The sequence below is a fragment of a genome, unplaced genomic scaffold (genome assembly GCF_019419815.1).
Source record: "Pyrus x bretschneideri cultivar Hongxiangsu unplaced genomic scaffold, Pyrus_bretschneideri_v1 Contig6, whole genome shotgun sequence".
Lineage (NCBI taxonomy): Eukaryota > Viridiplantae > Streptophyta > Magnoliopsida > Rosales > Rosaceae > Pyrus > Pyrus x bretschneideri.
In genome coordinates, this window is record NW_025999798.1 from 7,701,295 (window position 1) to 7,728,062 (window position 26,768).

Here is a 26,768-nt window from a genome sequence, read left to right on the forward strand (position 1 = left end):
ATACTGCGGGACGTTGTAACCACACCCCACAGTTTTAGAATAATCACCAGCCCTTGTCAACGTTTTTGCTTTGAAGTACGTACATTATAACACACCAAACAGAAACAGTTGCAACTCCCAGCCTTGTCCCACATCGGGGGGGTGATGTAGAGGAAGGTTAACGAGTTGGCTATAAGTAAAGCGATACGCGCGGTTCAATTCCTAACCTGTCCTGTCAGGGGTGAAGGATGACTCGTCAATGATCGAAAGTGACGGCGGGTCGTGCCAACACCTATTATTTCGAACACACAATCTGGGCGTGCTAGTTCCACCCTACTTCGGTGGACGTGCTCGTCAATTTTTGAAAGCCTCGCCCTCTGCGGTGGGGCTCCAATAACTCTAAATGGATAATTTAACCAAATGAACAGGCGCATAATTTAAAACTAGTACAAGTCATTCCTGCTAAATTGGTAAAAATTCTGATTTGTTTCCACATGTGAATTAAAGAGCCAAGTATTTCAAATCAAAAGACGAGAAACTGCGGAAAGAATGAATTGATTTTATTTGACTTTTGTTCCTAACTACATTCTTTAAACAGTGACATATGCAGGGCTTCAGCCTCCCCTTTTTCTATAACTTTAATCTACAAATTTGCCGGACAAATATTTTCCTTTCACAAAACAATATGTGCACATATCCAATGTTGGAGGGCGGCCCGAGATAGTAAAGCTCGAATTACTTGAAAATCGTGTTCAATGAAATACTTGAGGAGACGCATAATACTCACTTTCATTGAACACAGGTCTTAGATCTTCCTTCAACATGAAATCCAAAGGAAAAGAAACCAGATGGCCCTTCACAGATTCTAACCTCTCCATGGGATCTGCTGTCTTCACATCTCCATTTTGATATGATTCTAACTTCTCGGGAGCAATTCCCAAGTCGATAGTTGTGTGCCCAATTTTCTCCTTGCAGAAGGCTATACTTTGCCTGAATGCAGCCCTGCGTGAAGTCACCCGTGGCCGGATGGGGCAAACAATTTGTTAGCAAGTGAGAAAATATAAGGGATTAAGAGGAAGACTAAAGATGCATATACCTGGAATGTATAAAATCGTTTGGTATGCAAGAAAACACATCTTGGTAGATTGTGGTATTTGTCTGTAAACAAAGAAACAAAAAAGCACAAATTGTTATTACTTGCAGATACAAAGCAATATATGACTTCAGCAAAATTAAACTCCAAAATATTAATTATTTATTCATCTGCTCATCAAGATATTTTTCTCCTTGTTTTTTTCACCTTTGCAGTTGCCATCCAGATGCCCTTATAAGTTGAATCGACAATTGGGTCGATTATTTGATTCATCTGACAACACAATGAAAAACGTACAAAGACAATCAGACAAGTGACACTAGGTATCTTAAGATTCACAATATCATTATTGTTACAGCTGTGAATTAACGACGACGAAGAAGAAATGGAAGAAGTGAACAAAACAAGATTTACTAACCTCTGTGGCACGAATACCGAGATGTTCAGACCACAGTGACATGCGAAGACTCAATGAAAACTTTCCAGCCTTCCATGGCTTTCCTCCCATAAATGAATTAATCATCTCTTTATCTTCAATAAGTAGACCAATCTAAGATACCAAATCATGACGGTTAATGGAAGCAACCATGCATGTAGAAGAGGAGCACAAGAAAAGTCATGTTTACGCAACAGACAGTATATACTGAAATCGTACTACATTTACAATTCTGTGTTTATACGCTCAGTCAGCATTATGTTGCATTTTATTCAGAATAAATGCTTTATCAAGTCATTTTGTGCGCTTAGGCCATGCATAACTTCCATAGCATAACAAACACGCTCTGCATCTTTAAGGTTTAAAGCACCATCAAATGTATAATAAGATAATGCAGGAGAAACCAGAGCGGAAGAGATACCTCAGAATCTCTTGAACCAAGCAAACTCCTATCATTGATGTTAGCTGATCCAATTATAGTTGTGCAATCATCGACAATCATAATTTTACTATGCACATAGATCTGCAGTGCCAATAATAATATAATGATGATGTATTCATGGGGTGGAAGCTATAAAATTTGACAAACATGTTACCAATATCTTTAGATTGGAAAGAGATGCATAGGCAGGCACAAAGTTACATTGATGATAGGGAAATACCTGACTACAGGCCACAGGACCGCCTTCAAAGAGTTTACCATAAGATCTAAGGCCGTAGAAGGAAATATAATCATGCATCTTTGCACCAAGAATTTCATTAAGATTGTGCAATATTGAATTAGGTCCTCTGCAAATGGTTCGATATTGCCAATGCATAACAGCTCTTACAGATGCTGCACCAGTATCATCCAGACCCCCCTGTTCAACCACAAAATCAGCACAAGGAATATATGGGCAGATATATACAATATGTTATGGACTTTGACAAGAACTGGAACCTGGAAGCCGGGTATAAGTGGTATCACAATTATAACTCTAAAAGGCTTTTTATCATTGTATGCTCGCATAATACGTCGAAATAATGCTTCTAAAACACGATTCCGTATAATTTCATCTCCTGAAAGACCTGAAATGAAAAATTGATTCTGGGAAGAAGTTCCAAAAAAGTAAAAGGATGTCAGAAAAAATAGTTATCACCAAAGTCCCTTGCAGGATATCCAGAAAGATCAGAAAGCAGACACTGCATAGTGCAAAAATGTATCCACAAAGAAAGAGAAGTTCTCAATATAGACTAAACGCTGACGAGTGGACAAGAAATATGATACATGACTACTAGCAAATTCAACTCAAGCAGAACTTTTCTTTTTGAAATAAAAATCTCAAGCAGCAATAATGCTTGTCAAATTGTCGAGAAAGCTTGAAATGCTCTTTATTTTGAGCATATACTTCCTGAAATATATGATATATCAGTAAGTCTAAATTATTACATAAGACGAACTTACATAAGAACATTGAAATACATTAGGTATGGGTTTCGTTACTTTCGTATCATCGCAAAGTGAAGAAAATTGAGAAAGAAATTCACCTCAATGTAAATAAAGTGCTCTGATTTGTCGATAAGAGAGCAATAAGCATTGTGAATGCTCTCTTCAACTTGGCTTGTTCCTGCTGACCACTGACTGACACTTCTAATAACCTAAAAGTGAGATGTTGTTAGGAACATGCAGGATGCAAAGTCCATTATCACAATCAAACAGTAAGAAAACAGAAACATTTACTACGCATTAAATGATTAAACCCTCTGACATTTCTGAATATCACCTCCTCTGGAGGTTTATAGAGTACACGTCCCCTTGGAAACTTAACTTTGATTAAAATTCTATAGTCCTTGTTTCCCCTGGTTCAATTCCTACAACATTGTTCTAAGCAGTATGTTCTTCAAGGTTACTTAACTTGACACTTATAACAGATATATCACTACATAAATAACATCAAAATAGGAAGATGGCAAATAAGAAATTAGAAGCCAAATCAGAAATGACATTTGCAATAATATGGAATTTCAAAAAGACAAAGGAGTTTTGGTTCACCTGACATCGACACGAGCAACAAGGGCCAACTTGTCCCGATTCATCTGTGAAACCACCGTTGTTGCCCCGTTCTTGTGTTTCCCACCACTCTGGATCTTTCACGCCAGACTGTGCCACCCCGTCAGAAGCCATTTTTCCATGTCGAGACAGAGAATCAAGGTCATCTACAAAGCCTCTCATTGGCGTATCAGGACCTACTGGTGCAATTTTTAACTTCCGGAAAGGGAAAGCAAGATTGTTGCTAATCCTGCTTGGCTGATCAAGGAGATCATGGGGAGAGTCCGACCCGTTTAGTTGTGTGTGTTCATTTGGAGAATCCAGCCCATCAGCTTCTTGGGGTATAAGAAGTGGAATATCTTGATAGGATGATATCGACGAGAAGGAATCCGTCCTTTTATGCTCTCTGTGATTACTAGCGTTCTTACTTTCAATCTCCACCTCTTGGCTTCTTCCCATGTAATGAGGAATGACCATGTGGTGCTGCGGCATAAGTAGTGGAATTGCTTGTTCGTTTGGAGCCTTATTTCTCTGAAAGAATATATACCGACTTAGCACATAACTTATTGTAAATCAAAATTATACCATCCTAGCAGGATATCAACCTTTGCATAGTTCCAGCGCTGAACAAAATGTCTAGCCACGTCACGGCAGGGTGGTCCCCAAAGGGCACAGTGAACGTCATGCCAAGGCATACGAGGATATTTTCCACGATCCAACTCATCTTTCATTGTATCCTCCCACGAATTTGGTTCAGATTCCCTGACAGGGTTATATTTCAAAAACCATATTTCACGACAATGAAATCATTTCAGAAAAGATCTAGAGCTAGGTAACATATAAATTTAAACCCTTAATAAAAGATACAAAGCAAAGAAAAATAAATATGTATAAATATGGATATCATGTTTCTGTCATTATCTGCGGATTGTTGTCAATGCATAATCCCAGAGTAGACAAGAAGCCCACCTTGGGTTGTAATAGTCCTTTCCAGGCCATATAGAAGGAGGGCAATCACCCACTGTATGCTCAGCAGTATCGTAACGACCAAAGCATAAATCCAGTCCTCCAAGAAAGCAAATCTGATAATCAACAATGACAAGTTTTTCATGGTGGGACCTATATGTAACAAGTATTTAATATCAGAAGCAGAACAAGATTACATGATAGGGGAGTTCCAAGAGACTTTCTGAATAAGTAATACAAAATCTACAAATTGATTTGCAAATACAGCACATACCATAAGTAAACACCACTTGAGAAGTGGTCAGGATAACGTAGTACCCTCACATTCTCGTGAATCTCGAGTAGTTTTCTCTTGCTATAAACACTGTTGATTTTCAGAGCAAGAGCTACCTCTTTATAGAGAAGAATGTATATCTGCAGACATGTTTCAGTGTCAAAAAATAAGAAATAACGTCTAAATCTTATTTCAATGAACTGTGTTTAAGTCAATTCACAGATGATGGACATGCAAAGAATTAGAGTTTAAAGTCAATTCATAGATGACGATCCTGTAAAGAATTAGAGTTAAAGATTGCTTGAAAGTGAGGTTCACCTGAACCCCTTCCTTAGCTTTTTCTTCCAGTAAAGAATCAAGTCTAGAAGAAGCATGAGCATGAAATGGACGCCGCAGGTACAGTTCTGGACACAGCCACCAGCCACAAATAAATATCTGCATGGAACTTTCATTCATCAAACAGTAGAAAAATGAAGAATGATACTTATGATAAACATCTGAAAAGTACCCAGCAAACTGAGAAGAACACACCTCTGATTTTGCATCCTCAATTGCAGAAGCAATGGCTTCAAATGCTGACTGACCATCTATAAACCATTGAGCCTGACTACCATCTTCAGTCAAGCCTCTCGGAGGTGCAAAAGAGCCAAAGCGGTGAGGATGACACCAGCCCTCTGGAGGCCTGAGTCCAGCATCATTGATTGAAGCAACCCAATCTTTTACTTTGGAACCACTCTTGACTCTCAAATTAATGCTCCGGCTTCCACAAGCCACCTTTTCAAGTTTCACTTTACTTATCAAAAGATTGTCTGGATATTCATTATTAGGCAGATAGTGCCCGCAACAACAGGCTACAAAATTGAGGGAAAGGTCTACTTGCAAACATAGAAATTCGTCAGCCACCAGCAACTTGTGCATTTTATTTATAATTAACTAAGAACAATATTCTTACAGGGGTAAAGTTAGCAGTCAAAGTTCCTAGTTTATTTTTAAGTTTTTAACCCTAACTCACATGGTTGCATTCTACTAGAGAATTCACATCCAAATGAACATAAACCATAATATATAGACTTCCCAGAGTAAAAGCAATATGCATGACCATCTGATAGAATCATTTATACACAGACCTAACTGGAATTTCAGGGAAGAAATCACAGGAACTGCAGTTTAACAAATCTGGAGCACCAGATATAACCCCAGAAAGGGAAAGATTAAAAAAAAAAAAAAAAAGCCAAGTAACACTAACCTTAAATGTATGCCTTAAAGGATTCCGCTCTTTTATTTCTTTTGCCAGTGAGACACGGCCATCCCCATTGCCATCTGAGGTTGGTAGTACATCAAATACTATTATATCCAAAGGTTGGGTATCAAAAGGATGTGCCAGCAAGGCCAAGAATCCTGGTTTTAATACAGCCCAAACCTGCACAGGATCAATTAGACGGTAATACGAAGATAACAAGTGAGAAACATATCTTAAACTAAAGACTTAAAAAGGATGAGGAGATTATGCATGTGATATCTCTTAGCTTGTATATCTGTTGTCCAAAAATAATAGAATCTTCTGTCACTTGATTCCATTCTACATTTGGACTCCTACCAACAAAAAACCTATATTTTGTCGAGCATCTAAGAAATCACAGGTCTCTTTGAGTTAATTAAACTTTCACAGACAGATTACTAATATGACTGGAGAGTTGACCGCCATAACTTTGTCACTAATGTGCTCAAGTTACAAGTGAATATAAAAGAGAGCTTATCAAAAGGACTTCTTACCTTTTGCCAATTGTCATTACAGCAATTGAACCAACGAGATGCACAACATTTCCTGGTAGTATCATCCTTTGGAATTTTAGGAAGATGCTTGACCATCACATAGTCTTCTTTTAGCTTAGGGCCATATTCTGGAGAAAATGATAACATGGAGACCTCCAAGAACTTGCAGACCTACAATCCATAATTATTGAGGCTTAGACATTTAATAAGCAAACTGAAAATAGCTAAAGGCAGAGGACGTTCAAAAAACACAGTTAATTATAGCTAATTTCAATTCCAAAACTAGTTATTTAAATCGACACATTTGATTGACATTTAGAAAGAACAGCACCAAGCACACCTCTCGAGAGTTCACAATGTCCATGTTTCCTAGAAAGTGGTTTAGATACCCTTGCATTGCGACCTTAGATCTCTCCGAAATGGATTGCTGTCTGCCCAGCGCAGGCCGGATGATTGGCAGAGCAGCGCTAGATGGAACATCTCTGAACAAAAGATGCAACTATAAGATTTATGACAGTAATTCCAGAAAAAACGTACACAACAAATATAAATTTAACAAGTAGTGACCTGTTTTTAGCACTTTCATCGTGCTGCAGGGGAACAGTCTCATCATCCTCATCATCTTGCACCACATCTGTGTGATCTCCTATTCCTAGATTTTGAAGCCATTCTTTAACCTTTAATATAATGTCACAAACGAGATTAAATCCCAAACTTTCCGAGATAAGCGGTTAACTGCCAAGTGCATACAAGAGTGAAAATGCAAACTGGCTTTCCGCTCACAAACTCAGACGGTAAGATAAAAAAACACAGACCTGCTCTTGCTTCTCTTGAATTTCCTCAAAAAATGCACGCTTCTTCAATGCGAAATGCAAGTAGAATACATGTGATGGTTTCTTCACTAATCGCCACTTAAACTAATGTTTAAAAGAAAATTAAAACACATAATCAGTCCATGAGAATCTTAAACAGTAATCTACAAAGCTAAAGCTAGCAACTTCACAACTTGATATTAAAGCCAAAATTCGAAAAGAGTGGACCCAATTAGGAAATAACACCTCAATTTTACAAAGTAAACAGAAATGCAATGATTCTAGAAGATTCTCTATAGTTAAAAGTTAACGACTTTCTCTTGACTTAACATCCTGATATCGAATTTTCTCTGCTCTTATCCAAATTTTCTCGGCATCCAAACACATAATTCAGATTGAAAACTGAAATTCAGAAACAGAGAATCAGGCAAAAGCGTGGAGAAAGAGAGAGAGAGATCGGAGTTGCGTGCCTGCTTGTATTGGAACTCGATGGTGTAAGAGAGAAGCACGGGGCTGATATCGCCGGCATCGGGACGGGAGACGGAGACGATGGTGGCGCTGGGCAACTCGTCGAAAATCCGAGCGGGCTCGAAGGACGAGAGACGGCAGAGAAAGGAGGAGGGCGATATGGCCGACTCCGATCGCATTTGGAGGTAGCGGGATCCGCCCCCCGAGATTAACTGCTCCGATTCCATTTTCCGGTTTCGATCACTTGGAGATTGATCTTAAAAATTTGATCCACTTTTGTTGTAATTTGTTTGTTGCAGGATATAATTTGAATAATAAAACAAAAAGTAAAACAAAATAACGAGACGGAATTCGGGGGAGTCACCGCTCGCCACAAGCAAACGACGTCAAAGGAGTATTTATTTTGGTCAGAAAAAGGAGGGAGGGAGTCGAATTCTCCTCAAAAGTGGAAACTTCGAGTTTTATTGGTTTATATACGTGGAGTTGCAGGGAGTCGACTTTAAAAATGGGACTATAAGATCTGGTCTGGTATCGAGATGATTTTGGAAAAAATTGGTATAAAAAAAAGTTGGAAGCTATTTTTGTGTTTGGTAAACATTCATCTTCAACTTTTTTTCATAGTTTTGGGTTAAAAAAGCCAAAAACAAGAAGCTGCAAAACCCAGTTTTGAAAAATTGACTTTTTTTCACATATGTTTTACATAAAAGTTTACCAAACACTATAATACTGTTTTTTTTTTTCAAAAGCAATTTTACAAAAAGGTTTACCAAACACTCTGCTGCTTTATTTCACAACTGTTTATTCTCACAGCACAGCAGAGGTAACTTTTTTTCAAAGCACAAGAATACCAAACCAGCCCTAAGAAGCATGTTTTGTATACGCTTCCATCACTACCAACCAACTTATATGTGCCATGTCCTATCTAATTTAATTGCAGGCCATAGTTTATATCAAATTAAATTTGTTTGGAAGTGAATTAGAAATAATTGACAGCACATCCAAATCACCAAAACCACCTCTATGATTGTATCTATATTGGGAATAGAGCATTTTTCCCAGTAAAACACTTTTCGTTTTATTATTCAAATTATATCCAAATTTCTAATATGCAAGTTATGTTATAAACTTCAAAGTACATAAGAGCACAAGTGCTAAAAAGAGTACAAAACGAGCATGCTGGTTCATCACGTAATCCAATCTTATCCTTACTATGAAATTTATCAGATAACCCAAATCTTTTAGTGATTTGGTTTGGGATTTATATCTAACAGTCCAAAATGAATTATAAAAGACTGGTTGGTCCAGATTGTTGGTCAAATTATTGGTGCTACTAGAATGTTGTGCATGTTTCAGAAACAAATGTGGGTACTGCAGTCCTATCAATGTTCAACCATTTTTAAGATATGGTGCCAAGAAATGCACTTTCGTTTTCTAACTTTGGAATATCGGAATCAGCGGTCAAAATAGTTTAGAAATCGCAGGCGAATTTAACAAGGAACAAAAAGGGGAGTTACTGTGTAATCTCATAAAATTTGCTGAGTTTACCAAACAAAGCACAGAAACACACATTGTACCCACTAACATTCAACCACAACATGGGCATCGGTCCCTCGTTCCAGACAGCTTCGACGCCGATGATGTCCGCCCCCTTTCCTCGACTCACATGAGATGTCATTTGTATCTAGATCGCGTACATGTAACTAGAAAGAATGACATCTATTCTTTAGCCCGGAAAGAGGACCATTCTCGATCAAATAGCATTCTGAAAATTCGCACGAACATACGCATTGACTGATATATTCAACAAAGTTACCAACACTGCAATCAACATATAAGAAAATGTACTCCTCGATCTCAAAAGGTTTAACGGTTTCTTTAAAGTAGCTCACGAAATAAAACTTCTGTATATATATAAATAAAACTTAACAGCAATAACGTCTAGACTTCTGGTTCTTCAGTGCTGGGAGTAAAGGTCCGTCGCTACTCACTTCTTTGCTTTCTTCGCACCTCCCCTGCAGAAACGAACAGAAATGTTTCATTTCATGATCCTTGTGTCCAACAAATGTACAAGCGTTAACACAAGATTTCAAGTAAACTTACTCAGACAGTTGGGGTGCGGCTGCTGGTGCTGCCTTCTCTACAGGTCCCTGCAACATCCAGACACAAAAATAAAAATGAATGTCCAAAAACATGTGTTACAAACTATCAACGTGAATTCATCACAAAAAAGGGCAATCAAAAGATTTTCTTAATGTCTAAGCCTACTTGTGCCAATCGTTCTTCACGGCGAGCATGCTTCCTCTCTCTGCTAGCCTTGTTCTTCGCACGCTTGGCCTCAAACTGGTCAGCTAGAGTCTTTTCTCTTGCCTTCTCGGCCTTGGACTTGTGGATACTCTCCATCAATACACGCTTGTTCTTGAAGACATTACCTTTCACCTTCATGTACATGTCATGGTACATGTGCTTGTCAATTTTCTTGGACTCTCGGTACTTACGGAGCAAGCGCCTCAATACTCGCATCCTCCTCATCCAGAGGATTTTGGTGGGCAGCCTTGCCTCCCTGGTACCCTTGCGCTTACCTGGAAAATTTAAAAAAATCGTCATATCCTTTACAATGTCCTTCCTAGTAACAGTATGGGAAAAAGAAACCTAACTGAACTAAGATGGTTTGCAGAAAGAAATATGACCATAATATGACAAAAAAATTGCTGAATCAATTGAAGAATAACATACCATGACCAGAGTGGCGACCCTTCCTCTTGGCCTCCTTCATTCTCCGAGCACGAGAACGGGAGTGGATCTTTGTTGGTTTCCTGATGATGAAGCCATCCTTAACCAATTTCCTGATGTTTTGCCCTGAAAACCGGTTATTATTATCATCAATCGCATCAAAGTCTATAACAAACCCCGAGGCAAATGAGACTAGCGCGGATAAATGGAGAAATGGAAAAAACTAAGATGTATAAAGCACTACTTCGGTTGTGTATAGTATGGTGATAAAAGTGCAATCACAAATATAGCGGAACTATTGCAGCTGGGACTTTAACTTATCAAGTAATCTCATAAAGTGCAGTGCTTTCGGAACATTACAGCAAAATATTATCAAACATTATGGTGCATCTAAAAAGCATGTTCTAGACTTCAACCAAAACCAATAATCAGATTTTAACTGCGAGAAGGCGTACCGCAACGCAAACTTTTTCGACAAATAACACGGAAGCACATTGGATAGTCTTAATCGATCATTTCAAAAATCGACGATATGCAGTATATACTCGAATCATTTCTCTTGCTAAACTAAATTAATTAGTTATACTAATCAATTGGGTAAATTAATCAACTCAACACCGTGTTTATAACATAAATACTCTCCTATTAAATCCAATCGAAATAAACTCGGTGCAATACTAATCAATTGGGTAAATTAATCAACTCAAAACCATGTTTATAACATAACTACTCTCCTATTAAACCCAATCGAAATCAACTCGGTGCAACAATCCAAATTCGCACAAATCGTAATCCAAAATTTTCAGATCCAAACCCAAGAAAAAAGCAAAAAACCTCGAATTGAAACGAATTGGAAGAAGCCCTAAAAATGAAAAGAGGGGTACATACTGGAATTGGCCATGGAGATCTCGCTGACCTCATTGGGGTCGAGCCAGACCTTTCCTTGGCCGCACTTGAGGACGCTGGCGGAAAGCCGCTTCTGGAGCTTCAGCGACACCATTGCTGCTACCTCTAGGGTTTTACGGGAAAGAGGAGACTTGTAGGCTGTTTCGGAGGTCGGGGATGAGTATAAAAGGATAGGGTTTTAAGAGGCTGAGTTAGTGGGTTGTTTACGATTTTGGAAGTGTGGGCTACCATCGACCCAAAACTACTTTCCCAAAAGCCCAATATATTGGCCCCAGTTTTGAGCCCATTAGCCCACATAGCAAAGGTTCGGGTAAACCGTAATTTTGGTAGGCGTGTTTATTAACTTTGCCCTGCAAAAAGATCATCATGCACTCAATGTTTACGGAATGATGATAAATTACATTTCGAGGAGTCCATAATGACTTGATGAAGTGAAAACGACAAATCCCTTTTTTTTTAAGGTAAGTTACTTTTATTTTATTCAATGTATCTAAGCAACAATTTTAATTTTCGACATTCTTTTGTATATCTTTAACATTTTGGATGTCAACGGATGCCTTTAATTTTTCTTGGTTCGAACCATCTATGTCGAGCCATTACTTATGCCCTTTTATCATGATTCAACAACAAATGCTCACTTTCGTTTCACGCTCACTATAATTCTTTTATAAGCTAATTTTTGTTTACTCTACATTCTTCTTCTTCCAGTTCTATGTATGTAAACATGCTATTAGTACATCTAATTTTTATTTTTTTTTGTAAATTTCAAATAGAAATGAAGAAACTAGGGAATCAGAAATGTAAAGCCATCTCGAGTCGTAAAGAGCTAACATTAGTTTTAGATTATGTTTTAGTCTGTTTTAAAAAGAGAAATGCTAAGAAAACTCTCTCGAATGTATGCTTGTATGCCACTTCATGTTTTTGACGTGATATTTTACATTGTTCATACGTAAAACTATGAAATAACAAAAAATTCATAAAAAATCACTTTTTAAGAAAAAGATGTTAACGTTTCTCTTTTAGAGACCCAGTCTATTGTTCGGGCTTTTGTCATCAAACCCAATCCAAGTTGGATGCAATTTACTCAATTGAGATATCCATCGCCGACGTCAAAATTGTACCGTAGCCACCCGCCAACGAATAAGAACTTGGCCTTTTCACAGCTGTCGCCAATTTCTTCTATTCGTCATCAAGTTCCCGTCGTTTCCCTTTCACCGTCCTGATTTTCCCGCACTTTCCCGGAAAATTTCCCAACCGATTCCGCCAAATTCACTTTACCCACAAATCGAATTCATCGGCGATGGATATCTCTCTTCTATACGACACCGTTACAGTCGCAACCACCGCCCAGGGCCTAGGGTTCGCCAAGTTCCTAATTCGTCACCATGACCTCACCTCCAACAATCAAATCTCCATCACCTATACTCATGCCGATCAGCCTTCGCCTTCCAATGGAGTCCCCCAGATCTCCGCCGTTATTTTTTCCTTCGACGCTGTCGCTCCGCCGCGTGCCCGGCCCAACTCTACCAGAACCGCAACCCGAACCCTCCTCCGCAAAAAACGCCGCACCAGACGGAGACCTTCGAGCGGCGACGATTCTAACGACGGAGGCGAGGAAGACGGCGGGTTTTTCGGCGGCGATGGTCCCTTTTTCAACGGAGGATGGGGAGGCAGTGGAGGTGGCGGCGGCGGGGGTTGGAATTTCGATAGGTTTGGAGGGAATAGTTGGGATGAGTCCTCGTCGTCTTCGCCGTCCGATCCGGCGTTCGATTTCGTCTACGAGGTGATGTGCTGGATTGCGCTTTCGAATTGCGTGCACTTCGCATTCAAGAGGGTGATTCGAATATTGGCGGATGGGTTGGGAGACGCCCACAGGGAGAAGGTGCCCATGAGATTGACTTCGGTCTGCTGATTTGGTACCGTTTCGTTCTCAATGCTTAATGTATGGATTGGGGAAAGAATTCGGGTCTAATTTGTGCGTTTAGTTTGGTTTTCTTCGATGCTCGAATTTGTATATATTGTACATAAATTGCCATTGGTGTTATGAATGGGTGGTCTGATTCTGTTAATAATTAATTTTCCTTTGAATAAGATCCCTGCTCGAAACTGATGATTGTGTAAGTACGAGTTAATGCTAACTCTTAGGAATATGAAATGAAGTTCTGTGTTCCAAGTACGCGGAAACACAGATTGATGATTGATAGTTGTTCACTGTAACATCTTTGTTTAAATTTGAATGGGCAAGTCTTGACAAGAGCAGCTTTGTGGTATTGGTATCTTAAGAGTTAGGTCTGATATGCACTATAGATTGATTCAAGTATCTATGATGTCATATGGGTTTGAAAGTGCGTAGTATTGGAGTGAAGTGTTGTTCTATCTGATTTTATGTATGGCTTTTGATATTGAAAACGATTGCTCTTCCTGTATATTATGATTGCTGTGATTTAGAATGATGGAAATTTTAGAAATAGCAACACCGATCTTGCGTAGATTTATCATTTTCTTTTAGTAAAAGGAAAAGGGTAGGATGGGACAGTGAGGAAAAATCCATGTAGCAAGAGGAACAGTCTTTAGAGCTTACAAGTCAAGAAAGCGAATGAATAGTTTAGTTTTATCATGACTCTAGAAGCATGATTGAAGTGTTAGTTTGTGGTTGAAATCGTTGGTAAGAAGTTGGTTTCATTGATCTCACTAGGTGTGGGTGGATAATTAAGCCTACAGAGGGCAGAGGGGGATGAATGGGAGGCAAGTTGACGATCGCTTCTCGTCTTTATTTCTTTTTCTATGGTCCCTTATCTTGTTCTATGGTGTTAGCTTTGTCATTGGAGCTTTCCTCGGTGAAAAGTAGCAGCCCGCTTTTGCTGTTATTTGTTTAAGAAAACCTTTTGTAAAGAAATGATGCACACGTTGAAATTGAATGACATGGTGAAGGAAATTTTGTTTTGCTTTAGATTTTATATTTGTGGTTTTTTCGTGTTTCGTGGATGGTTTTTCTAAATTAACGATGCCGCTTCAACCGTTGGATAGGTTTTGAAATGTCTTACGTTGAGTTCTACATTGTTTCTGAATGTCACTACCTGCAATGGATACATGTTTACCGAGTTCCTGTTGCTTGTACTAAACAGTTTGAGCAATCATTCTTCATACATTATAATGTAGTTTGTGGCAGTTTGTATCGTAGCTATCTCATGGTTTCTATTCTTAACTCTAAACCTGAAATAACAAGTCGTCACGGCCCAATACCATTTAATCATTTCATTTTTAAGCTTTAAGTTACTTAGACCATCTTCAATGGTGATCTAAAACTTAAAAATATTTAGCCCAAAAAATTTAGAGCATGTTTGGTACTCTACTTGAATCCAACTTTTTAAACTCACAAACATTTTTCAAGTTTTAGGCCTTAAAAACTTGTTTGGTAAGGTTATTTTAAAAAACTAAACTCAAGATTAATTAAAAAAAATAGTCCATTATCTAAAAACATAAAAAGTGAGTTTTTAAAATTTTTAAACTTAAACTCACTTATTTGTTTTCTCTCCCTCCTTCCCTCTCACCCCAAATCTCTCTCTCTCTCTCTCTCTTTTCTTCACCTTTTTTGTCTCTCTTCCAATTTGCTCTTTTCATTCTCTCGTTTCTTTCTCTCACTGCTCTTCCTCTCTATCTTGTCTGATTCTCTCTCTTCCTTCACTTTTCTTCAATCATCTCTTACTTTTTTTCCTTCTCTCTCCTCTTTCTCCCTCTCTTGCGATCCCCTCTTTTTAGATCTTTTTGTCTAGTTTAAGTTGTAAGATTTAAAAATTTTAAATCACAAACCAATCAAGTTTTTAAGTCTTAAAGAAAATTGTTTTTAAGAAATGTTTTGAGAAATGATAAAAATTTTCAAATAGGATACCAAATAGGCCCTTACGTTTTAGCCCAAAAACAGTTTTTCTGCTTCAATCCTTCTAACCTAAAATTTTAGCCTGAAATTATTAAAGAGGCTATTTTTTTAAAATTAACTTTAAAAAAAAATTATGTAGACTATCCTAAATTAATTATATGAACATTTTAACCTAAAAATATTTAAATTCCAATAAATTTTGAAAAATCACTAAATCAATACATGAAAATCATGATAAACCACATAAACTTAATACAAACAACATTTAATAAACCACATAAACTTAATACAAATGACAATTAATAAACCACATAAACTTAGAAGAAGAAAAAAAGATAATTAATAAACCACATGAACTTAATACAATCGAAAACTCATAAACTTAATAATGATATCCACCATCTTGACTTGGTGATGGACTTGGGTGATAGTCTTGAGATGAATCATCTTGAAATATACTTGTTGTGGCATTCCTTTGTAAAATGTCCTTTTGCTTACCACGTAAGTATTTCTTTCTCTCTGGAGTGTATTTGTTGAGGTCCTCCATCATCAAATTAATTTCGAACCTTTCTTGCTCCATATCCCCTTGTTCCTTCATGGCCAAACGCATTTGGCCCGATTCTTCTTGCCGAGAGATATGGTTTTCGTTCATTCTTACCATTTCGCTAGCAAATTGTGCACATCTCGGATCTTGGGACTTCTCCTTCCTCTTTGCTTCATTTTGCTTATCTCTACCTGGGGGCCTTGCAAAAGAAGAAGTTGGGGTCATTTGTTCAACACCTTCATTGTCGGCAAAATTCACACCTTCATTGACATCATTTGGGGGTAGGGCTTCACTATGAAATAATCTTCCATATTGTTAGTTCGCATCGGTTCCCCACCTCGGACAATCCTTGAGGATGTTCCAAGCATGATGCAACTTAAAAGCTTGATTTTTTGGTATAGTTCTTGTCTTGTAAATTGCCATTACTTTGTCACCTTATGCAACAAATACATAAAAACAATTAGTTGCAAAATACTATTATGTACATGACAACTAAAATGTCAACAAAAAAACTCACAATTTCCGAGAAGCCCCTTTCACTAGGCATGTCAACCGTGACTCTCTCCAAGTTTCCCTTCCACAAAGTGCACGCTTTGTTGATAATCTTCCACCAATCATAAACATCACCAACTTCCCTTCGACCGGCGTTGGAGTTTTCATGGAACTTATCAACGATTTTACCCCACAAAACCTTTCTATTTTGATTCATGCCGATGGCAACATCTTTGCTAACAGAAATCCATGCCAAACATGAAGTAATATCTTCGTCAAAGGTCTAATTAAGACCTTTGACATGCTCTTTTGCCATCTTGAAAAATTGGGAAATGAGAAGAAATGGTAAAAAGAAAAATTGGAAGAATTGTAAGAGAAAATTGAGTTTCGTGTGGATGTTTGAACAAATACATATGTATTTATAGAGTTTTTGGTTGAATTTTAAGTTAAATAATTTTTTTTTAATTATTTTAGCCGTTGGATTTAAAATTGGACCATTAGATCTTTTTTTTTTACCGTTAGATTTGATTATATTTGATCTAAACCGTTGGATTCAATAAATATATAAATATAAAACTAAAAAAAATAATTTGAACCTGAACCATTGGATTAACCAATGATCCATCCATTGGATTGAAAAAAGTTGTTGTGGGGCTACATAATTGGCTAACACCCGGGGGACAACCCCACGTGGGTGGGCCTGTCTTATCTACCTCTCTGGTGCGTGCAGGGCTGATTTTGCTTTGTGGACGATTGGAAGCTGGGCAGTGGGCTTCACAACCCCTGTTTCAATCTCAGTTAGTGGGGCACATTTTGCTTTGTGGCCTAAAATTGGGCTGGTATTTGGCCTTAGAATAAGTTTTAGGTTTTAGGTTAATTTTAGGTCATGGGTTGGAGTGGATTTTGAGGAGGGGGGAATGGAAATTTTAGGTTTTAGGAACATTGTTGGAGAAGGTCTTATGTACTATTAAAGCAACTTTCAGTTTAAGATTTTGAAAACGGAAAACGAAATAGTTTTCAAACGATACTTTATATGTTGATTTTGTTAGATAATTGTGAAGACTTGTTCTTATCCTATTTTTGCAAATTGGTGATATTAATATTAGTTAATTGACAACTTTAATTTATTGGTACTTTTAATTTCCATAAGTCCGTTGGTGGTGAAATGGGTGATAATTGTTCATAGAAGGTGAGCCGAGACAGGTGACATAAACATATATTATAAATGTGACTTTTGCAGCGTTTTTGTTCGTCTGCCAAAGAACAGTTTGAGTAATGATTGCATTCGATTAACCGTAAACTAACAACAAAATAATGGTGGTTAAGGTCACATAATATATGTTCCCCCCACTTTGATTTTGAATGACGTGAGTATTGCTTTGGTTCATGCATCTTTCCTTGTGAGCTAACATTATTCTAATCTTTTTGTCCCCTTTGCTTCGCCAACTTGCGTGTACATGAATTGACTTTGGAATAGTTTTTCGGAAGTTGATTTTCACACACATTTTAAAGTTTATTTTTATTTTTATTTTTTATATTTTGTTTATTTCTAATTATTGAATCGAAGAAATTAAGCGAAAACAATGAATGTGATTAAACATAGTGTGTAAAAGAAGAAACAAAATGTTTTGTCGTTTTCCTTATTTATTTATTTATTAACCTGCATTACTAGTATAAGATGTGAGTCATGCCAAATTATTAAATTCGTGATCTAATTTGATAGTTACCATTAAGAATACTTAATCCCTTTTCTAAGTTTTCTTTTATTTGGGAGCAATTATCATCTTATTTTTGTTGTGTGGGTAATACAAGACAAATTACTTTTCTATGTACTTTTTGACTGATTTTAAGATTGACAAGTCTTATTGTGACCGTGTGCTTTTCTAACATTGGAAATTAATTTTTTTCTTTTTTCTTTTTACAAATTATATAGGTATTAGTCGGCACTCGTACTTATGGGATATGGGGCTGGGCTCAGAGCCTCAGCCTCATAATGAGTTAATAATAATGTGATTTAAATTCGTATTTGGCGATAATTGAATCTTAGACCTCTCACTTACAAATGAAAAAAAACTACCACTAAACTATAGTACTAAGTGGTCTAAGTGGTCAAAGATAAAAGGGAATGTAATAGGTACAAGAGATGGAGAATTGAGGAGTTGGATGTAGGAATGTAGGAGAATATATATAACAACTTGAGAATGAAAAATTCATACTTGTTTTCAGGGTCTAATTTTCTTATAATGTACTTGTTTTAGATGAATCATTTCACAATTTTTCTACCGTCCCCTTTCCTCCACCATCTTCGTTTCTCCTTGACTAAATCTAAAAGAGCAAGGAAAAGTAAAAAGGTATCCCTTGATTCGTAGGAAAAATGGGGAAACCATTTGACTAATTATGGTGGCAAAAGGAACCTAGTCTTGAGTGAAAAATGTTTTGGGTATGCAAGTGTCAATGGGTTGTTAGGTATGACCCCACTGCTAAGAAAAATGCTAAGAGAAACCTTTCAAAATAAGACTCTCCACTGATTTTCTACCACTTCATATTCTTTTATGATATTTTATAGTATTAATATAGAAATTGATGTTAAATTATAAAATGACAGAAAATTCACAAAAGTTTCACCTTTCTGCCGGATCCCGTGTCCAAATTGGTCGCTTGGATTGCAACGGTCAGTAAGCGCAGACAAGTAAACGCTCAACAGCTTCTTCCCGTTCCTAAATTGGGAACAATGGATTTACTTCTTTGCATGTAATGATTATTCAATAATTTATTTTATCATTTTTGTACGGCGGACATGGATATTTGTTCTTTTTGGTCAAAGTCTACGAACATCTTACCCTTTCCCAAAGATTTCACTGAATTCTCCTCCTCCCCTCCCCACCCCACCTGACCGGCGGCTGGCCTACCAACCATCACCTGACCCCCACCCAATTCTCAGCCCTCCTCCCAGCAGCACCCCCTCCTCTCTCCAGTCTCCCTTCAAAAAATTTACAATCTTTTACTCCCTTCAAGATGGACACTCTGTTCAACTCTTAGTTCCATGTTTCCTCGTCAGAGGTTAGGATATATAAACTAATGCATGCATGTACACAGGGACGGAGTTAGAAATTTCTTTTAGTTGGGGTAACCCGAAAATCAATTAAGAAAACCTTATTATAGTATGACTTATAGCTAATATGAAAATAGGGATGATTTCAAATGACAATGTATCACAATTTCAATGTTACAAAAATTTCAGTGTAATAGTGGAAAGTGGCAAAGTGATAAGAAAAATATTAATAAATAATTACGCAAGAGTGAGGTTTTTCGGTTTGAATGACAGAATAATAGCACTTTTGCTCATATAATATTTGATATGGAGTATATGCAATATAAAAGTATGTTGGATACTAGGTACCTTGACATCGCGCAGATCTGGACTCATTTCATGCATGATACAGAGCATATGTATAGTACATTAAGATAAGATAATGATTATACCATCATAAGAAGACATTTGTATTGAAAAGTGCCACGAATTCTCGTCGATACAGAACTCTGCTGCTAGAACCTGGTGGGGTGAAAAAATAGAAAATGTGAGTGAGCGAAACAAAACTTTTCAAATCAATTTCAATTATCAAAGGCAGTAACCCCTCGCCGTAACACCTGTATAATTTGCCAGAAAATAACAGGCGTAACTATAACTCAAAACCATAACCAAAATAACAGTCTCATAGCTATGCCGTATCAAATATCTCAACAAGAATAAGTAACCCAGGTGAAATAAATCAATATGAAATGGTATGTCAGCCGGATCCCCCTATTGTGGCCTGTACAACTAAACCAATAGCTCATCAACATGCTAGTCAATAGCTCATCAACATGCTAGTCAATAACTCATCAATATGCTAGCCAATAACTCAATAACATGCTAGCCAATAGCTCATCAACATGCTAGCCAATAGCTCATCAACATTGTGAATGCTTTGAAGTGCAAGGTGAACACAGGCCACAATAGGTGGATCCGGCTGACATGCCATTTCATATTGATTTATTTCACCTGGGTTACTTATTCTTGTTGAGATATTTGACACGGCATAACTGTGAGACTATTATTTTGGTTATGGTTTTAAGTTCTAGTCACGCCTGTTATTTTCTGGGAAATTATACAAGTGTTACAGCGAGGGATTACTACCTTTGGTAATTGAAATTGATTTGAAAAATTTTGTTTTGCTCACTCACATTTTCTATTTTTGCACCCCTCTAGGTTCTAGCAGAAGAGTTCCGTATCGACGAGGATTTGTGGCATTTTTCAGTACAGATGTCTTCTTATGATGGTATAATCATTATCTTACCTTACTGTACTATACCTATGCTCTGTATCACGCGTGAAATGGGTCCAGACTCGCTCATCACGCACTCGTGTATTTAAGCACTTTTAGGTTTTAATTTATTCACATTTTATACACTATCACACTTTATGGCTTCGTCACCTTCCAGGTGTCGGCCAACACAACTCGATTCGGAGTTCTAGTGGACATTCCGGGTCGAGGTGTGTCATATATGGGTACATGATCTTTTTTTCTTTGATTTTAAAATGTATCTATGTCAAGTTTAATCGAAGAAATTAACTAATGTTATTAAGTCTAATATCTCTTTTTGTTTGTTTGTTTGTTTTTTTTTTTTTTGTGATTTTGGAGAATGTACCCATGTTTTGATACAATTAATTTTTTGGTTAATTTTGATGAATGTACCCATGTTTACACACACACACACACACACACACACACACAAACACACACACAAACAATATTATATTTATATTTTAATATTTTTAATCCCACAAATTATGGTTTTTTTTATTTAAAATCTCATTTATATAAACAACTAAGATTTCTAATTTTTAATTTAAAAAATATAGTAACGTATATAGAAATAAATTATCACATTAATTTCAGGGACATTAATCAAAAATTAAAAACCGACAAGGTTTCAATCAAGTTTCAATAAAAAAAATATTCATAACTAAGGATTGCATCTAAAGTCGCCCTTAAAATAATCACTAACAAGAATTATTATGAGTATAATATAAATATATATGTACTGATCTTATAAATGTATTATTATTATTATTATTATTATTATATAATATAATATCAGATACATGAACCGGCATGAATGGGAGCATAACCAAAACTTTAATTTGCGAAACAAACACAGTCGACCGCCCGCAACAAGAAGGGTAAGGCATCATGCATCGAATCTAAACACCACCCTCGCCATATTTTATATGGCATTTAGCTACAAAGCAGACGTCTCTTTTTCTTATTGTCGGTAGGTAAGCGATCATGAGTTTATAGTCAATAATAAGCAAGCAGTGATCTTCTTGCTCTTTTTACTGTGAATTCGTGTGTGTGCGTGTGTGTGTGTGTATAATGTTGCATGTCATTACAAACAATATAGCCAACGAAACATACTAACATCTTATAATAGTTTTTAATGGATTATACGTGTAAACATCACTCTTTTGTTAAGTGCTTTATTAGAGCGTCTCTTTTGAAGTTAGTAAAAAAAAAAATTTCAAATTTTTTTGAAATGTCATATGAACTTGTTCATATTTTTTTAATTTGTCATATAAATTAAAATTTTAAGTAATTTGTCATACCAACTTTACAAAAATTATTAATTTATCATCTCACCTTAATGGAGTAAGTTTACCATCCAATATAAGTCATGTGACTTGCACATGACTTGTGTTTAGGATTATTTAGGTCATTTTAACATATCTTTCACAAGTTTTTTACTTTTCTTTAGTAAACACTTACATTTTTTTTTTAGCGCATATGCATCTACAACTCCATTTATGGCACAAAACATCAACATGTTTCTCATTTATAGAGCCCGTATGAAATTATGTCTTTGTGACATGCTAAAATGCAAACTCCTATTGGTGTATCATTATATATTTGGAATAACTAGGGATGGGCAACGATTATGGTGGGCGGCCGGGTAACTGCGATTATTTACCCATAACTGTTTAAGCTCTTACCTGCATAACCGTTTATTCGTTGAGTATTTGCATAAACGGGTATACCAATACTCATAACCATACCCACAACCGTATACCCATTTAACCATAACCGAATACCCGTTTATCCCTTTTTAACCTGTTTACTCTCTTTTTTACCCGTCTACCTATTTTCTTAACAACTTAAAAATTAAAAAAGAAATTTGTAATAATTTTATTTTCTAACAATTAAACACCGTTATAAGTGCATTTAACATGCATTTTCGTATTAATGGTGATATTATTTATGAATATAAGTGATGTCTTCCAATTATTTGATGGTCAATCTCTAACAGGAATCATGCATGGTTGTAGGTTAATTAATATTCTTATATATATATATATATATATATATATATAACCACGCATTAGTTTGCTAATAAGCTCACTTGATCAAATATTTGGATTTTTATTTAGAAAGATATGTTCATCGATCCAAGCCATTTAATCGGTTTCGAATTTTTGGGTCAAATATTTATTGAAAACTCAAGGCCAATTAAATTTATATGTCTATATATATAGTCACGCATCAGCAGGCAATAACATGCTTCTAAAGGTAAATCCTGAATACTAGATGATTCAAAACTTCAAAATATTTCAAAACAAAAGGTTAAATGGGTACCCGTTTATAACCGCAGGTAATACCTATAATCACCCATTTAAATTTCAAGAGTAAATGGTAATACTAATAACCGTTTATTTATCTAAACCGTATGTTTTAAATGGATGAGTAACCGCGAGTTATCCATTTCCGCGAGTATTTTGCCCATCTCTAGGAATAACCATAAGATAGTGCATTGCATGATCATTTCATTGCTATCATCCATCGTTTGAGAAACCCTACAATTTTTTATTGAATACAACTTAATAAAAGGGAAGTAAGGTATTAGAATGACCGAAATAACCTAAACACAAGTCATGTGCGAGGCACATGATTTTCGCTGGATTAAAAAACTTAACAGAGTTAATGAGATATGACAAATTAATGATTTCAAAAAGTTGGTATGACAAATTGCTTAAAATTTTAGTTTATATGATAAATTGAAAAATATGTACAAGTTCATACAATATTTAAAAAATTTTCCCTTTTTTAATTTTTTTTTTTTAATTTTTTGAAGTGTCATTTGCTAATTGTATGATACTTTAATCCACTGGTCAACTAACTATTTAAATTTTTTCTTTCATTTTAAATATTAATGTCTTTAACTCTATCTTATTTTGTAGGCCAAAATTTATTTTTATCTCTTCACTAAACAAGAAGATGTTTTTGTTCACCGCTAACAAAGTAATGGTCACCATCATTTTATTGATTATCATGGAATAACTTTGTATATTTGTAAGACAGTTGCTAATTTTTTAACTACTACATCCGTTGGAGATGTATTTTGTCTGTGTGACATAGCAAATTTAACTTTATTACTCAAATGCTACCTCGCTTGAAAATGCTCTTACGGTCACGTTAAAAGCTTTTATTAAAAATCAAGTGTGTTATGAGAAAGTAGTTGCTTGAAAGTACTTTCTCGTGAACATTTTTATCTTTTGGATTCTCCAAACACACTCGAAAACACTTCCAACAAACACAAACCGAACACATCGATTATATAACATGCACTAGGACAAAAGCCGTTACTATTAAACATAAACACCGAAGCAAACAACACACGGTACACAAACCCAGTCATATACATACTCAACACTCACATTTCACACACGTAAATTAAACATACATAATTTAATTAATATGTTTTTTTATTCCTGGCCATGCAAGTATTTAGCTAGAACAATTCCGCTCCCTTAATACAGAAGCTGCCCTTGTTGCCGATATGCCACCAGGTCATCCAGCATCCACAGGTCCAACGAGTCCGACTCACCGCTTCCACTCACCACCTGACTCGGCTGCTCTACCACCGCCTCGTCCAGCCCCAAGAACGACTCCAAGCTCCATATCTGCTCCTTCAGCTCATACCTGCCGTCCCCACCCGCCACCTCATTCTTAGCATACATCTCCCCACCACCACCGCCGTGATATAATGGATCATAATAGTAAGAACCGGTCTGGAAACTCGGTTGAGTCGGCTCCACCCGAGTTGACTCAGCAACAATGCACCGCCTCTTCGTCGGCGGCGGCGTATCCGGAGCCAGAGATGGAAGCGGTGAAGAGGGTGGTGGTTGGGCAAAGTTGAGCTTGGCCTTGTCCCCGCGGATGCGCACGGCGGCTTCATCGTAAGCGCGGGCGGCTTCCTCAGCGGTGTCATAGGTGCCGAGCCAGACCCGGACGCCTTTGTGGGGGTCGCGAATCTCAGCCGCCCATTTGCCCCACGGCCTCTGCCTTATTCCTCTGTACACGTTTTTCCTCACTCTCTTGCCTTCTGCGGCAGCAGCAGACCCGCTCGCCTTCTTGGGTTTCTCATCACTTGTCACTACTTCAATCACACATAATTTAATTACTTCATTTTTTTTTTTGTTAATCGAGTACAAAAGTTAGAAGTACAACCCTTATAAATATTAAAGAAATTTGAATCAATATTTCAAGGAAAACAACTTCTTTTTTTCGACATGAAGGAAAATAAATTATTTGCATCTCTTTTCTTCTTCTATATTATTTTTTTATCGTTTAATTTGTTTTCGATTTATTCAACTTACAAAGAAAAATAAATGGCAGGTGTCCATTTTCCAAACATAAACAGAATTTCATAAAAGCCAATTTCTTTTGTGTTTTGATCTTCCAGAAAAGTTGTAAATAAATCTAACTATTATCTTATTGTATTAAAAGAAGGAAAATGTTATTAACACTTCAAAAATTTCATTCTACACTTCATAAGTGTATTTATATTTCCAAATATAAAAAATTTGGAACGTAAAATGAGATTTTTAGAATGCTAATAACAATTTTCTAAAAGAATAATTAATAAACACAAAAGTCAGTAGATTATGATTAATCACTACTGTAATTTAGTAGTTGCGTGATCATTAAATTAGAACACTGTACATAATTAATTGGAGAATTTGATTCCAGCCGAAATCAATAATTAATTACCTTTCCTAATAATGACGATCCAACTTTTTATAGGAAAAAAAAAAAAAAAAAAACCTGTTGGTGGCAAGCATCACCAGCGAACAACAAAAAAAAATTATATGCAAATAAGCCAATTCTTTAATCGAAAATCTAGTGAAAAAATTAATTCATAAACAATCCCCAGAAGTAGCAGATGAACCAAAACAAACAGAAGAGCCAGACAAGTTCTGAGAAATAAATACAATTAATCATGCAAGCTTTATAAAAAAAGTAAATGAAACTCTAGATAAAACCCATTAATGAAAATGCTACATATATATGTATGTATATATATATATATATATATGCTTATATATATGTATGTATGTATATATAGATACCTTTGGTGATAGATGGTTTGGGCTTTTGGACCACCTTGTGATTCTCTGGCTGTTTGTTGATGCTGTTGGAGTGGTCTATGCCGAGGAGGTCAGAAATGGTGTCAAGATCTGACCAGAGGTCCTGCGCCGTCAGCTTCCGGCCGCGCTTGGCGGCGATGAAGTCGGAAATGATAGCACCACCACACATGTTTATATTGCCACTTGTAGAAACTTAAAGAGAAAAAAGAGCCATCTCAGGACACGCACAAGCGAAAGGCCTCACTCTGTATTTATAGACGACCGTCGGTTACAGGCAACTTTTTGCATAAAGACAAAAAAACTTAGTGGGCCTTCTTTTCTTTGGTCACGGCTCATACAAAAAAGCTTATTTTAAAAAATATCACTGTAGCGATATTTAATGTATAATTTTTGTGTGATACTACTACGTGATAAATGCATGATTAACTTGAAAAACGTTAGTTAGTTCGTTTTCTTGAAAGTAGGAGTTCTTACATCCGGCCAATTGCCATAAATAACTCATCAAAAACATTAAAAAAGGGTAATGTTAGGCGAAATTTTAAACCAAATAATGTGTCATCAATATAAAATAAGCACATTTATCAATATTTTAGTAATAATTTAATCATCGACGTCAACATCATTTGGTTTACAAATTTGATCTTTCTAACATTATCCTAAAAAAAAAATCCACGAATGTTAAATTGTGAGTAGCAATAATGTAGAATTTCCTACTCCTAAGGAAATGAGCCAAGTATGCTTGTTTGGTAAGTACTTTTAAATGACTGAAACTGGCTTTACAGAAAATATTTTTAGGCTCCAAAAACACTTGAAGTGCTTTCTACTAAAAGTATTGTGCTTTTTGCTAAAAGTACCGTGATAAAAACACTTTAAGTGCTATTCTAAAATTAACTTGCATTTGTACTAAATTTTGGTTCAAAAAACAT

The 26,768-nt window shown here is 36.4% G+C and overlaps 4 protein-coding genes across 6 annotated transcripts; 1 reads left to right on the top strand and 3 right to left on the bottom strand.

Annotated features, from left to right (window-relative positions):
* Positions 1-518: 518 nt before the first annotated feature.
* LOC103959370 (phospholipase D zeta 1) lies at positions 519-8,281 on the bottom strand. 2 transcript variants are annotated; one of them, XM_009371722.3, is made up of 20 exons: positions 7,833-8,281; positions 7,366-7,467; positions 7,118-7,227; positions 6,891-7,032; positions 6,551-6,721; positions 6,024-6,197; positions 5,309-5,551; positions 5,096-5,212; positions 4,778-4,917; positions 4,507-4,656; positions 4,143-4,299; positions 3,541-4,068; positions 3,036-3,146; positions 2,449-2,595; positions 2,171-2,368; positions 1,930-2,031; positions 1,491-1,622; positions 1,280-1,345; positions 1,076-1,137; positions 519-981 (listed from the first exon to the last, which is right to left on the bottom strand). In XM_009371722.3, the coding sequence occupies exons 1-20, from the start codon at positions 8,055-8,057 to the stop codon at positions 732-734; spliced, it is 3,327 nt and encodes a 1,108-aa protein (XP_009369997.2). In that variant the 5' UTR covers positions 8,058-8,281; the 3' UTR covers positions 519-731. The 2 variants fall into 2 exon arrangements, with proteins under 2 accessions (XP_009369997.2, XP_048427822.1); XM_048571865.1 differs by lacking the exon at positions 2,449-2,595.
* Positions 8,282-9,599: 1,318 nt separating this feature from the next.
* On the bottom strand, positions 9,600-11,583 carry LOC103959373 (60S ribosomal protein L19-1). Its single transcript, XM_009371724.3, has 5 exons — positions 11,449-11,583; positions 10,564-10,686; positions 10,096-10,409; positions 9,931-9,977; positions 9,600-9,842 (listed from the first exon to the last, which is right to left on the bottom strand). Exons 1-5 carry the CDS (start codon positions 11,558-11,560, stop codon positions 9,815-9,817), a joined length of 624 nt encoding a protein of 207 aa, XP_009369999.1. The 5' UTR covers positions 11,561-11,583; the 3' UTR covers positions 9,600-9,814.
* Positions 11,584-12,505: 922 nt separating this feature from the next.
* LOC103959374 lies at positions 12,506-13,557 on the top strand. Its single transcript, XM_009371725.3, has one exon. It carries the CDS (start codon positions 12,767-12,769, stop codon positions 13,376-13,378), a length of 612 nt encoding a protein of 203 aa, XP_009370000.1. The 5' UTR covers positions 12,506-12,766; the 3' UTR covers positions 13,379-13,557.
* Positions 13,558-24,040: 10,483 nt separating this feature from the next.
* LOC103959375 (ethylene-responsive transcription factor RAP2-3) lies at positions 24,041-26,079 on the bottom strand. Of its 2 annotated transcripts, none has more exons than XM_009371727.3 (2): positions 25,825-26,079; positions 24,041-24,848 (listed from the first exon to the last, which is right to left on the bottom strand). In XM_009371727.3, the coding sequence occupies exons 1-2, from the start codon at positions 26,009-26,011 to the stop codon at positions 24,223-24,225; spliced, it is 813 nt and encodes a 270-aa protein (XP_009370002.1). In that variant the 5' UTR covers positions 26,012-26,079; the 3' UTR covers positions 24,041-24,222. The 2 variants fall into 2 exon arrangements, with proteins under 2 accessions (XP_009370002.1, XP_009370001.1); XM_009371726.3 differs by having other exon boundaries at positions 24,041-24,851; positions 25,825-26,078.
* Positions 26,080-26,768: the final 689 nt, after the last annotated feature.

Coding starts and splice junctions, on each gene's coding strand:
- LOC103959370 (XM_009371722.3), bottom strand. CDS start 8,057: ATGGAATCGGAGCAGTTAATCTCGGGGGGCGGATCCCGCTACCTCCAA. Junction 7,033..7,117: donor GATGAAAGTGCTAAAAACAG/GTCACTACTTGT, acceptor TCTTTTGTTCAG/AGATGTTCCATCTAGCGCTG. Junction 4,918..5,095: donor AAGCTAAGGAAGGGGTTCAG/GTGAACCTCACT, acceptor ACATGTCTGCAG/ATATACATTCTTCTCTATAA.
- LOC103959373 (XM_009371724.3), bottom strand. CDS start 11,560: ATGGTGTCGCTGAAGCTCCAGAAGCGGCTTTCCGCCAGCGTCCTCAAG. Junction 10,410..10,563: donor GGGTCGCCACTCTGGTCATG/GTATGTTATTCT, acceptor TAAATTTTCCAG/GTAAGCGCAAGGGTACCAGG. Junction 9,978..10,095: donor GTGAAGAACGATTGGCACAA/GTAGGCTTAGAC, acceptor TGGATGTTGCAG/GGACCTGTAGAGAAGGCAGC.
- LOC103959374 (XM_009371725.3), top strand. CDS start 12,767: ATGGATATCTCTCTTCTATACGACACCGTTACAGTCGCAACCACCGCC.
- LOC103959375 (XM_009371726.3), bottom strand. CDS start 26,011: ATGTGTGGTGGTGCTATCATTTCCGACTTCATCGCCGCCAAGCGCGGC. Junction 24,852..25,824: donor CAAACCATCTATCACCAAAG/GTATCTATATAT, acceptor GTGTGATTGAAG/TAGTGACAAGTGATGAGAAA.